The following is a 14,121-nucleotide window of genomic DNA, read 5'->3' as shown; positions in this document are numbered from 1 at the left end:
AAATGTGTTATGTTAGGATTGTGATAGATTTTTCTCTTTTATTCAGATTTTGATTGCTGTTTGTGTAATAAATATTTAAATTGGAAATAGAAAATAATTCTGAATAAGTGTGAATAGAGACCCAGATGGTTGAAAATAAGATTAAACAGTTGGGTTGCTTGGGTAGCTCAACTGGTTGAGTGTCCGACTATTGATTTCGGCTTAGGTCATTGTCTCATGGTTCCTGACACTGAGCCCTGAGCCCTGGAGCCTGCTTGCGATTCTCTGTCTCTGCTCCTCTCCCGCATATGTGATTGTGAGCACTCTCTCTCTCTCAAAATCAATAAACTTTAAATTAAAAACAAAAAAGATTAAATGGTTAATTGGTTGGAACTGATTTATGTCACAAATGAAGATGGGTGATCTTTATATGTTTAGCCATCTTAAGCAGGACCATTCAGGAAGAGGTGTTAGATTATGTTTCTCATTAGCTTCACTTGGTTTTGTAAGGGTAGGTAGCTATCTCTTCAAAGTATTGTTGTCAGTAAAATCATATTACTAAATTAATAATAGTTCATCAACAATCTTAAATGAATTATACACATGCCAAGCGTCTGGCATGTAATGGGCTGGACGTATATGATCTTATTAGACTTTACTGAACCTCCAAGTTTGTGAAAGAGGCTATAAGTTTCTCTCATTAAATTTACCATGATGATCTCTTTTTGTTTTTGATTTATGCTTTGCCACAATTATCATCCCATTTTTCAGTTTTCCCAAAGATAGCCTCTATTTCTTAGTTGATCCAGAACTACTTTCAGAATAGAACCATAACCTTATTCTCAGTATCTGACTAATAGCTAGCAGTTGATTCAGTTGATTTCTATGTTACACACACACACACACACACACACACACACACACGCACGCACGCACTTTTTAGCTGTCACAGTACTTTGTAACCCATTCTACTCGCTCACATAGAAGAAGATAACTATTTTTTTGGTACACAGGAGTAAATTGACTACACTGATGGAGTTGTTCGTAGCTGTAGGCTACTGACCCAGCTGCCTAAGGCCCAGAAGAGCCTTAAGTCCATTGCTTGTCTGCAGCCTACATGTAATTTGAGGGCTTATTATTTGGACAGCTCAGTTCTATCTATGTTATTTTGTGTATTACTATAAGTAGAGGCACAATAAGTAGACTGAACAAGAAGCCATGGTGACTTGTAGGTATAGGTACTTGGCTGCCTAAGGCTTTCCACAAATATGTTTGCAAGTTTGGGTCAGCAGAATTGCATCTTGTGGTCCCTTCAGTTATTGTTCATGAATAGTGGAAACAAGTGAATGGTTAAACCTATAAAGCCAAAGGACCCAGTTTCCTATGGCAAAGTTTACTGTTGGCCAAAACTCAAGGAAAGGCAGAAACATTTGGATATAGAATAGATTTTTTTCCTTCAGGAAACATTTTATTCCCGTCTTTTAAAGTGGTGATTAGTCATCACATTTGCACATTGGAATCCATGTGCAAGTAGGGAAGCTTTTTGAGAATTCAAGTGCCAGTGTCTCACCTCAGAGTGATTCAGCATTCTCAGAAATGGCACCTCATCCTGCTTTAAAAAACATGTAAGAAAATTTGAAATTCTTCTTTAATATATTTTCAAATATTTTGAACTAGAATGTTGAGTATGTATACAGAGGAAAAAATTACCCGTTCTTTCTCTTGAGAAGTAAATTAGCAAGTATCAAACAAATAAGATTCAAGTAGAACATATAGAAAAGAGCAAGTAGGAAAAACAAAAATATATTCATGGCAAAGAGTGCAAGATTTTATTTTATTTATTCATTTTTAATTAATTAATTTAGAGAGAGCATGAGTGGGGGAGGGACAGAGAGGGAGAGAGAGAGAATCCCAAGCAGGCTCCACACAGTTAGTGCAGAGTTCAACACAGGGTTCAATCCACGGAACTGTGAGATCATGACCTGAGCTGAAATCAAGAGTCAGAAGCTTAACCAACTGAGTTAGCCAGATGCCCTGCCCCGCCAAAATAGCAAGATTTTAAAAAACACAATCGCAAGAACAGGAGATAGTTAGAACCAACATAGTCATGGAAACAAGGGCATCAGTCAAAAAATAGGTTTAGAAGACTTCTTTCAGCTATGACCATACTTTTCCAGGGTTCGAGTCAGGGATGTAGGAGAATTTATGTTAATTAGGTGGCATATAATGTCCTTAATGAGAATTCCTGTACTCTTTAACTAAAGCCTCCTAGTCATGAATTACAGAACCTTTTAAAAATATTTAATAGTGGTTTTCATTTCAAACCATACCATCGTTTTCTTTCTTTCTTTCTTCTTTTTTTTTTTTAGGGTTCAATTAAGGACCAATTAAAAGCATATGGAGCTCTTACTGAGAATGTGACTAGGAAATATACCCGTCAGATTCTGGAAGGCGTACATTATTTGCACAGTAATATGATTGTTCATAGAGATATCAAAGGTAAGTTATGAAGTATTTTTTAAATACACAGTTATTTTTTGTGTGAATCTGAATGAAACAAGTGATACGATTAGGAAATTTAACATTTAAATTACTATGTCTACCTTTAAAATATCTTAGGAAAGCTGTTCTGCCTTCTCACTGACTCAGTCAGTGTTCTGACTGATGCTCAGGTCTTCACAAGTGGGTAGCTCATCTCTCAGGGTTCCAGAATCAATAAAGTTCGTATGATCATACGGATGAGACCTTTCATGCATAGGAACATATATATATAGAATATAGACATTAGAGTATAGTGGTTGAGAGTAGGGGCTCTGACACCAGGTGGCCTGGTGCAAATTTGGACATCTCTGAGACCTTGATCAAGACACATAATCTCTCTGTGCCTTAGGTCCTCATTTTTAAGGAGTATAATAGTAGTGTCTAACTCCTAGGAATTTTGTAAGGATTAAATGAGTTAATTTATATAGCATGCTTAACACATAGTATTTAGGAAATACTCAAGTTAGCCATGATGATGACATGCTTTACATTGAGATCATATTTAAAGCCATGGGGAATGGATATCACTATCTAGGGAAAGAATAAGAAGAGGGAAGAAGAGAGCCCAAGACCTGAGCTTTGATAATCTGTAACTCAGTTAAAGTCACTTTTTCAAACTCAGAAACCCAACTGTTTTTAGGGAGCAGATACGTAAAGGAAGAGCATGACATGAGACAAAGGCAGTTGTCGGAGGAGTTTCACATTGTGAGAGTGCTTACAACGTTGTACTGCACAGCATACCCAGAGGCCTGACTCTGTAAACACTGGGATGTGGCCCACATGTAAAGATTATTTAAGCAGTCAGTAAGAAACACACACACACGTACCATTGACCCCTGAACTGTGTGGGTCTACCTATTTGTGGATTTTTTTTTTATAAACTGCTACAGTACTGTGAATATATTTTACTTAGGATTTTCTTAACATTTTCTTTTCTGTAGCTTTATTTTAAGAACATGCATATATAATACATATGCAGAATATGTGTTAACTGTTTTTGTTATCAGTAAGGTTTCCAGTCAACAGTTGGCTATTAGTAGTTAAATTTTGGAGGAGTCAAAAGTTATATGTGGATTTTCAACTGTGCCAGGGCCGGGGTGCCCTGAACCCTTGTGTTTGTTCAAAGGTCAACTGTAAATAATAAAAATACATTTTAAAAAAATGTTTTTTAAATGTTTTATTTATTTCTGAGAGTGAGAGAGACAGTGTGAGCAGGGGAGGGTCAGATAGAGAGGGAGACACAGAAACTGAAGTAGGCTCCAGGCTCTGAGCTGTCAGCACAGAGCCTGACGCGGGGCTCGAACTCATGAACTGTGAGATCATGACCTGAGCTGAAGTCAGATGCTTAACCGACTGACCCACCCAGGCGCCCCTAAAAACACATTTTTTATTGGTTTTTCAGGGGAGCTTTTTTGAGCATTTTTTTTCTGGTATGTCACATCATAAATATGGCCATATTCAGGTCAAAGGGAAGATTCCTAACCAGTTTCTAGTGATAGCATAGAATCTGCTTCAGACGGCCTGCGCTGGGTCGCTGGTATGGGATAGAAGTTGCTAGTGCGTCCGAGAGGACGAGGACGTGGCTGGTGATCTAACAACAAACAGAAGACTTTCGCATCCAGATATTTAAAAGCGTTACAGAGCAAATAGGTTTCTAAGAGAAGAGCAAGCTATAAAACTTGATATGCAATATGATCTCAAGTTTGCAAGATTAAAGTACAACCCAGGAGAAGAATTTCCATATTAATAACAGTGCTTATTTCAAAATGGGCAGGATGAATGATAGTTGTTACTTTTCATACTTTTTACTTTCTGTATTTCCCAAGTTTTTATACTGTGCAATTTTTATTTTTACTTTTTTTTGATTGTGCAGTTTTCAAATGATGAGGGAAAAGGAAAGTTGGTTGCTTTTAAAGTTTAAATACATGCGTTCATAATGAAACTTAGGATAAAAACTAATTGATCATTGTTGCTAGGAACCAACTTGTTATTTCATAATAGGGTTCCTTTATTCTGCTTCTCTGTTACAAACTGTGCTACAGAGGACCAAATAGTGGATGAAAGGAAACATCGTTATAGAAGTATGTTGGCTAACAAATGGAAAAATAATAATAGAATAGTACCATTTTACAACCACTAAGGAAATAATAGATGTAAGCACTAAATATGAACAGTTGCTGATGTCACTAAAACACACTCCAGCATCATATACTTCCTATTTGTAGAATAATACATCATCATCCAGGTAGGTAGTTTTGTCAAAAAAAACCCCTGAATCTGATCAAGCCCCTAGATTCAGCTACCAAATTATAGAACACATATAGCACAGATGAATATGTTAAATGACTCCTTGGGATGGAGTCAGCAAAATTTGGACCATAAGAAAGCTACAGGCAAACAACTTACATTGTTCTAAATTACAAACGAAAAAAAAGAGGTTGGAGGGAACTTCAGATTAGGAAAGACTTAAAAGATCAGTGAGTCTCAATGTATGGATCTTATTTGGATTCTGATTTTTTTATGTTAAAAATAGCTTATATTTAATAATATTAAGGAGTTATTGTCCATTCTCTTAGGTGTGATGAGAGTTTATATTTTAAAGATAGGTACTAAATTGTTGATCATGATGTGTTGAATTTGCTTCAGGTAATATGAGAGGGAGTAGGTAGCAGTATGTATCGTGGGGAAAGATTGTGGATACTGTATTATTCTGTATACTTTTGTGTGTTTGAAAAGTCTCTTTAAATGCTTACTTCTAATGTGAAAATTAGCTTTAAAAAATTAGAAAGGTTTGTTTTTTTTTAATGTTTTTTTATTTTTGAGACCGAGAGAGTGCTTGAGGTGGAGAGGGGCAGAGAGAGAGGGAGACACAGAATCTGAGCTGTCCTGAGCTGTCAGCTAAGAGCCCAACATGGGGCTCAACCCCACAAACCGTGAGATCGTGACCTAAGCCGAAGTCTGACGTTTAACCGACTGAGCCACCCAGGCACCCCTAGAAAGTTATTTTGATATTTGGCTACACATTTTCTCCTCAGCCATTCATATGAATGGGCATTGGTTCGCTGTTAGTGATGACTCCATGGCTCTCCCAGTCTGTGGCTTGCCCGTGACTGTTCCTTCCCATCTCATTGACTGTGAAAGCCGGCTTCTTTGTTGTCCTTCCTCTGGCTAATATTTTATAGGCAGTGGCTTTTTTGACAGAATCTTTCTGCGAGTTCTGGATGACGGGAGATGTTAAATATAAGGCAGGGTGCTGTTTTTGAGGATCACTGGTATCCTTATAGCACGCTTAGTCTCATGTCATGCAGAGAACGGATCCTGGACCCTTCCCTGGAGAGAGGCTTTGGGGAGCCATCGTTGACTAGGTTGGGATTTGCTGGGAGAGCAGAAACACAAGTACAGAAGTTCATGATGGGGGATGTACACTTTAATTCTCTCTCTTCTATAGTGCATATTTTTTTCACTATTCACCCTCCTTCTTAGAGGCCATTAAAAAAAAGGATAAAAGGACAAATAAGGAGGTTTTTTTAAATATAAAATATAGTTAAGGTAATGGAAGACTTAAAAATGAGAATTGAAGTAAAGCTTAAAACAGATATGTTATTACAACAAATTGCTTATTTAAGAACATGTTATAGGACACAGTTAGGTGGTTCAGTTGGTTAAGTATCCAGCTTTGGCTCAGGTCATGATCTGAGCCAGCTCAGGTCATGATCTCATTCAGATCAGATCATGATCTCCTGGTTTGTTAGTTTGAGCCCTGCATCAGGCTCTGTGCTGACAGCTAAGAGCCTGAAGCCTGCTTCAGATTCTGTGTCTCCCTCTCTCTCTGCCCCTTCCCTGCTTGTGCTCTGTCTCTCTTTCTCTCTCAAAAATAAACAGACATTTAAAAAAATTAACAACAAAAAACCATGTGTATTAAAGAAACTAAAAATGAGAATAGAAATAATTTATATAAGACAGAAACCAGATTTACAATCCCCGAAGAAAGATTGAATTTAAAAAATGATAAAGGGAAAAAGAATAAAAAATAAACATAGCACCTAGATCTTGATTGCTGATATCATTCTCCACTGAAAGGAACTTGGAGGAATGACTGATTCTAGGACTGGTGCAGGAAAAGACACGAGTTGAGCCGCGAGCACCTTTTAGTGCCAGAAAGTAAGAAAATGCTTTTAAAAAGCCACAAAACCCAAAACAAACAAGAACACAGTGATTCAGGGTATGGCCAAGGGACACAGGAGCCAATACAGAGAGCTTCCAATGGCCAGAGCTGGGATAACTTGAGCACAAAAATGGTACCCTATTTGATTATAACTCAGAGTATAAAATAAATATCCATGTGTTCATACTAATATAAATGAAGGGTTGAAGGAATAAATGGGAGAGAGGAGACAAATGCCCCATGCAGAATAATTACGAATAATTTATTGTAGCTGCTCCACCTTGAGCATAGATCCTTGCACCTTAATTGTGGGCTGTGCATAGTGGGCTTCTTCCGAAGAGTGCAGTATGGAAAGGGGGGGAGTAACTCTCAGTGTGGAACTCAGCAAACACTACCTCATGCCCCATGAGTAAGGTCAAGTTATAGTAAATACAACTAAAAGTTTATTATAAAAGGAAATGAAACTTTAGAACAGCTCAGAGCTAACTTAGAAGAGACTTAAAACATATAGAGAAATTGAGAAATAAAACTAGTATAAAACAAAACCCAGTAACTGCTAAGAAAAACTGTAAAATGTAAGATAACTTTAAACTATAACATTAAATTATGGTAGTGGGGAAAGTGCTAGAAGTTGTTGATTATGAATGCCCGCAGGAAGTCCTTGAGGAGAATCTGGCTTTGAGGGAAAGAAGCTGTAGCATGGGCTTCTCGCTTTGTTCCAGAGAAACTGGGGCCAAGAGCCTGCTGTAGCTTTCTGTATCCTTCTCTGAGCTTCACATTCTTAGCTCTTTTCCCCTTTTTCCTTGTCATCCCCGCCTCCCACACACTCCAGTCCTTGTCAGTGGGAGAACCTTCTTGGGTCCTGAAGCGCACACAGCTGACTCTAAGATTTCAGTGTTTGTGCGGTGAGTCCTTAACGAGCCCTGGCTGTGACAGGCGTTGTGCCTGGTACTGCTCGGAAGACGAAAAGCAGCCTAATCCTGGAGACAGATTGAAGAGTCTACTAAGTAATTCTCTACCATTGTTTTTTTTTTTTTTAATTCTAAACAGCCAATAAAGATAATGAATTGAGGATGTTTTTGTATTTTTAGGTGCAAATATTCTGCGAGATTCAACAGGCAACGTCAAACTGGGAGATTTTGGGGCCAGCAAACGCCTTCAAACCATCTGTCTTTCAGGGACAGGGATGAAGTCTGTCACAGGCACACCTTATTGGATGAGCCCTGAAGTCATTAGCGGAGAAGGCTATGGCAGAAAGGCAGACATCTGGTAGGTGTCCATGCCAGGTTTGCCTGAAAACACTTGCCTTCTTACATAATTCCACCTAAAATAGAAATTACTGAACCAGATTTAAATGATGTCTTGTACTTTTAAATTGGATGTCAGGTTTACAAGGATCACTGTCATTTTAATTTTGCCTCTTTGTGGCTTAATAAGTAAACAAAGGGGTTCTTGAACTTGTCTTCCTTTCTTTAGGAAGGATTTCATCTAAAGCAAATTTCAGCATTAGAAAACTCTCTTCATTTTATTATTAATCTTTTTTGCTACTATCTTATAATTCAGTTAATCTTTAACTTTTTAATAATTTTAAATTAGAACATAAAATGGTTATTTTCTATTTCTCACCCAGAAAAGTGTTTGAGTATTCATTTTAGGTACCTAAAAGCAAACAATTTCTTTCTTTTAAAAAAAATTTTTTTTTAATTTTTTAAATTTATTTCTGAAAGAGAGAAAGACACCATGAGCAGGGGAGGGTCAGAGAGAGAAGGAGATACAGAATCTGAAGCAGACTCCAGGCTCTGAGCTAGCTGTCAGCACAGAGCCCAACGTGGGGCTCAAACCCACAAACCATGTGATCATGACCTGAGCTGAAGTCGGACACTTAACCGACTGAGCCACCCAGGCGCCCCTCTTTTTTTAAAAAAATCTTTCAATTTCTATTAAAAATTTTTTAATGTTTATTTATTTTTGAGAGAGAGAAAGAAAGAGAGACAGAGCACAAGTGACGGAGGAGCAGAGAAAGTGAGAGAGGGAGGGGGGCATACAATCCAAAGCAGGCTCTAGGCTCTGAGCTGTCAGCACAGTCTGATGCAGGACTCAACCTCACAAACTGCGAGATCATAACCCGAACCAAAGTCCAACGCTTAACTGACTGAGCCACCCTTGTACCCCTTAAGGCAAACAGAATTTCTAGTGTTTATGTTCTTTGTAAGAGAAAAAATTATACCTAATATCAGGTTAGAGAATTATATAATATCAAGCAAAAATTATAAAATGAATAATGTTCTCTGTCTAACCATTTTGAATTAACCCTTAAATTGTGGTTTATTTTCATTGATGTTTAAATTTTAGTTTTATATAATTATAATCCTTCAGTGAAACTTTAAACTTGAAATCAAGTTGTATTTAAATGTATATAGACTTCAGTCCTGTTCCTCATGTAGTTAAGTGGCTTACCTTCATGATGATGCTGTTTGTATAATTTTTTTTCTAGGAGTGTGGGCTGTACTGTGGTGGAAATGCTAACTGAAAAGCCTCCTTGGGCAGAATTTGAAGCTATGGCTGCCATCTTTAAAATCGCCACTCAGCCAACAAACCCAAAACTGCCACCTCATGTCTCAGACTATACTCGAGATTTCCTCAAGCGGATCTTTATAGAGGCCAAACTGAGACCTTCAGCTGATGAACTGTTAAGGCACATGTTTGTGCATTATCACTAGCAGCCAGTGACCTCTACTGTGCCTCTACCCAGCTCCCATCAATTCATTCACCTTCTCTCTGACTGCACTTTTCTTTTTTATAAAAAAGAGAGATGGGGAGAAAAAAAGACAAGAGGGAAAGTATTTCTCTTGATTCTTGGTTAAATTTGTTTAATAATAATAGTAACCTAAATTTTTTATATTTAATCTTTTTTTTCCCCTTTTAAGAACTTGAAACTCCTTTTTTTTTTTTATTTTTTATAATGTACTGATGTGGTTCAGAGAGATAAAGCACTTTAGTACATAGTCGCTCTTTTTAGTACAAACAAATCATTTAGAATACCTAAAGATTGTAGAGTCTTTCCCTGTGTCACTGACAGATTGGTGGTGACAGGGAGACATGGAAAACAAGAAGAAAATGATGTATGATTTGTAGTTTTTAGTGATAGTATTTAAAATAGATCCTCATTTGTGAGGTTGAGCCCTAAACTTGAGTTTAGGGTAGGTACTCAACTTAAAGAATATAGGTTCCTTCCTATTATCTGTATTCTTTAGATCCTAACCTCTGTCTACCAAGCTTTTTGCTCAGTAGGAATCTTGATAGAAAATATGAATCTCTAAGAGGTATGTTTATTTGTTAATCCTAACCAGTATAATAAGCAAATACACTATAATAGATCCATGTTCCTGGAATCTTATAAACCTTGAAGGATAGCTTTCTGCCTAAAAAAAAAAAAAAGGTACTATTTTAGTTTAAAGCAGATATGGGAAGTCAGTGAGCAAATCCAAATTAAAAGGCAAAAAGAGATTGCTCTATATCAGCGTGTGAGCAGAAGAAACCGCATTTGCCAGTCAATAGAAATAATGAAAAAGAAGAAATAAATACTGTTTAGTATGTTTTCAACTATGTTCTTTACTGAAGGTAGATAGTCCTAATATTAAGGGAAAAGAGAAATGATCAAAATCATATATACTGTATCTCCTATTTCTAGCTCCTGATTCCCCATAGATAACATTCTTTGAAAACTAAGAGTTTAACTTGGAGTATCATGTGTTCAAGCTAGTGTCATGAGATAAGATCCTCGTTCTTGGGATCACAGAATACTAAAACACCAAAAAATAGTTACCATGTAAAATAGTGGTTCTCAAGTGTCAGATGGGGTTAATTTTTCTTTCCACTTGGCAGTGCCTGGAGATGACCTTTCCTGTCAAAACTAGAGGATGTTAATGGCATCTGGTGTCTCAAGGCTGAGGATGCTGCCAAAGTACACTGTGCAAGTGCAGCAGCCCCGTTCCCTAAGTAAGCATTATCCTGCCCAAAATGTCAAAAGTGCCGAAGGTGAGAACCCTGATGCAAAGACCAGCCCCAGTTATAAACTGAAAACAGCATTTACAGAGCAGGGTCCTTGCAAAAAGTAAATTTCAGAGTGGAAGTGATGCACAGTGCATACTGAGGGTTTTACAAGAGCAGATACCACTACTTTAAGTCAAGGGCGGACGATCTCAGCAAACATCAGATAGCAGTCCTTTCCTTCCCAGCTGCATGTTACACCAAAGTCAGTAACTTCTGTTGTAGAAACAAAATGAATTTAAACAGGGAGCCTGTGAAACCCAGCCACCTGTATATCTTCTTTCCTCAAAAGTCTGTTCATAATTGTGAGAAAAGAAAAGCATATCAAAAAAGGGTATTAACTACTTTATAGAAAGGTTTAAGGTATTTCAGTTGCAACATATCCACTAAAAGCAAGGGCGTCCAGTGGAAAGAGGCAGCTGGGAATCTCCCAGTAGCTCCAATGGACTTACGCCACTGAAAAATATCAGTAACATCAGTAATTCGGCGACTTGCATTTTTTTCGGCACATTAAAGCAAGTGCTAAGTACTTTATTTTTAAAGGTTAGAAAATAGTAGTCTTTCTGGAGGGCCTAAATGTGATTCCTGTCATAGGGTTTATAGGAGCTCTGATACTTTATTTTCTGCTTAAACATACGCTTTCGAGGGACTCTTGTAAAGTGCTTTGTTTCTGAAGATAGGTAGATCTTGGTCTCCTGTATCAAGGTCCTATCTGGCATTTTCCATAGGAATATTTGAAATATCACTAGCTAGTCTGAGAAAAAGTCAAAGCACAGATATGCTTGTCAAAGTTTCTCCTATACCCTCATAATCAAAGGAAGCAGCTTACAAGGAAGAATATGAATTAGTCGCCCCTCCCCCTGGAAAACCAACTGCCGAATCTTGTGCTATAGACAAAGTAACCAAGGATGTGGATCTATTATAATTTCTTTATCTTTTATGAGTGAAGGCATCTCTTCTGCTTGAGCAAGATGGTATCTGGACCAGTGGGCTTTTCCTTCATTCCTTTGTTTTGTGCGGTCTTGATTTCCTTTGGGCTCATTTTTGGTCTGTCAGGGTAACCAGCAGTGTAGAATATGAGACAGATGCTCTTTAGAGAGAAATCTTGGGGGACTGTGAAACCCATAGCAAAATCATTTGCTTTCTTCAGTCTCTTTTTTCTTCTCTAAGTGCCATAGAGAATAAATTCACCTGAAAAGAAATCATTGCTTTAACACTGCTGCAGAAGACCTTTGTTTTATAAGAAAAACATGGGAAAGTATTGTTCTTTATGTAAAGACTTTAAATAGACTAATAGTTTACAGAATTATTATATAAAATGTGATGTGAATTTATTTCAAACAAGTTGTAAAGGTACCAAAACCACAATAAAAGTTAATATATTATACAGAAACTACTAGAACAAAAAAGCTTGAATGGGATGAGGTGTGAAAGACCAAAAGTAAATTAAAAAAAAAAAAAAAACTTTGAAAAGAAACCCCCCCTCTATTAGGGGCAGTTAAATATAACACTCCAATTTTTTCTTTCTAATAATGGTATGGATCAACAAATGGAATTTGAACTTTTAAGGATGACTCAGTGTATTTTATTTTTTAAATGCACAACTGATTCTTCTATACTGTAATGTTTCTTTGCTGAGGCTGGAAAATGGCCAGACTGCTGACTTTGTGCCTTTAAAATGTGCTCTGCTTTGATCGCAGCAGACTTTTTGGTGCTGGAGAAGATTCACTAGCAGTCTTATATGTGCTTTTCAGGAAATATCTTTCTACGTAGGCCTTGAGAGATTCAAAATGGCATGACTTAGGCTTGGACCAAATATAAGATCTTTTACATTGCAAACAAACTGTACTGAATAAAAGGGTTGAAAAATATCACAACGACTAATGGAAATTTTGATGGTAATTCCTTAAAATGTATTTAAAAGTATACAGACTTTGAAATTTTCAGTATGAATATCTTGAAAATTTTTCAATTTTTCTCATTTACAAAACATGTTTCTAACTTGAAAATGCCTTAGAAAGTTCTCAAAGGCAGTCAACCTTACATAATTTATATGAGATTGGAATGTTAATGCATAGACTGAAATATGAAAGAACATGAAAACTTATTTCAGAGTAAATTGAATTGGCTTTCACTTGAGGGAGGCTTTATCTTATTCCCAGTAGAAAGTCCATGAAAAAGGTGGAATTATTTCATTAATAGCTCTCTGCTGCTTTAGCTCTTACATATGTTAGGTGTGGTCTGTAGTACTTCTGAGATGGAGTTGTTTTAAGATACATGAAGACACTAAGAAAATCAAATCTGGATAGTTATAGGGATGACCAAGCTTGGGTGCAGAAGCCGAGATGTTCGTCAGATGCAAAGTCTTTGACCCACAGCAGAGTTCTATGCCAGTGGTTTCATTTGGGGTCCAGAGACCACTAGCTTGATACACAGTCACCTGTGTCAAATACAGGAATCTATCAATTTCTTTTCTGGAGGGTGAGTCTTTTTCACCTGCTTATTCAATAATTGTGGTTTATTATGTCAGGTACTAGATTAACTTCTCTTTAAGTAGGTCACAGTCTAGGAGGAAACATGGGCAAACGGATTCTTATTTTATGGCATACCCTAACTCTGAAAATTTAGCATTGATTTTTTAAAATTCTTTTTTCTTTAAATATTTATTTATTTGTTTTGAGAGAGAGTGGGAGAGGGGCAGAGAGAGAAGAGAGCGAACATCCCAAGTGGGCTCTGCACTATCAGTACAGAGCCCATTGTGGGGCTGGAACTCACAAACCTTGAGATCGTGACCTAGGTTGAAATCAAGAATTGGAAATCAAGAGTTTGACGCTTAACCAACTAAGCCACCCAGGTGCCCCCAGCAGTGATGCTTTAAAATGGTATTGTTTTTTATGAAATGAGAGGGAAGCAATTTTGGGTAATCTGGCTGTTATAAATTAAAATGTCATTAACAGAAATTAAAAGTATCCCCAAATTGGAGGGACCCTCCTCCCCCAGGGTCAGGCAGCCTCTCTCTCAGGACTTCCTCTTAGATAAAAGTTCAGCCCCTACTCAATTCCAGTGATGAAGGGCATAAATTCCATACGTTCCCCCCCCCCACACTTTTTCTTTTAATGAGAAAATAATTTTTTTTAGTCTAAATTGTTAAAATGCCCAGAACTGAATTCTGCCAGCAGTGTTACATATGCTGGGATCGGGACAGTGGTTTGAGACATCATTGTTTTATATTAAGTTTGGCCTTTTTACAGATGTAATGTTCATATTTATTTGAATTTTAAGATTGACTAAGCATTAATGAAAAGCAATTTAATTGTTCATTTTTGGTAGTGCCTTTTTCTCTGTATGCCTTAATTTTATTTTATATCAATAATAATTCAAGTTAC

The 14,121-nt window shown here is 37.1% G+C and overlaps 1 protein-coding gene across 1 annotated transcript in view; it reads left to right on the top strand.

Moving 5' to 3' along the window:
• MAP3K2 (mitogen-activated protein kinase kinase kinase 2) overlaps positions 1-9,517 on the top strand; it is an 82,473-nt gene extending 72,956 nt beyond the window's left edge. Inside the window, exons 15-17 of the mRNA XM_039253172.1 lie at positions 2,349-2,478; positions 7,777-7,954; positions 9,180-9,517. Coding sequence (XP_039109103.1) covers positions 2,349-2,478; positions 7,777-7,954; positions 9,180-9,405 — 534 coding nt within the window. The 3' untranslated portion in view covers positions 9,406-9,517. The remainder of the gene's footprint in view (positions 1-2,348; positions 2,479-7,776; positions 7,955-9,179) is intronic.
• The last annotated feature ends 4,604 nt before the right edge of the window (positions 9,518-14,121 follow it).

This window comes from Hyaena hyaena, unplaced genomic scaffold (assembly GCF_003009895.1).
Source record: "Hyaena hyaena isolate Hyena2069 unplaced genomic scaffold, ASM300989v1 scaffold_441, whole genome shotgun sequence".
Taxonomy (NCBI): domain Eukaryota; kingdom Metazoa; phylum Chordata; class Mammalia; order Carnivora; family Hyaenidae; genus Hyaena; species Hyaena hyaena.
The sequence above is the reverse complement of the archived record's forward strand: the minus strand, read 5'-3'. Positions and strand labels throughout refer to the sequence as shown.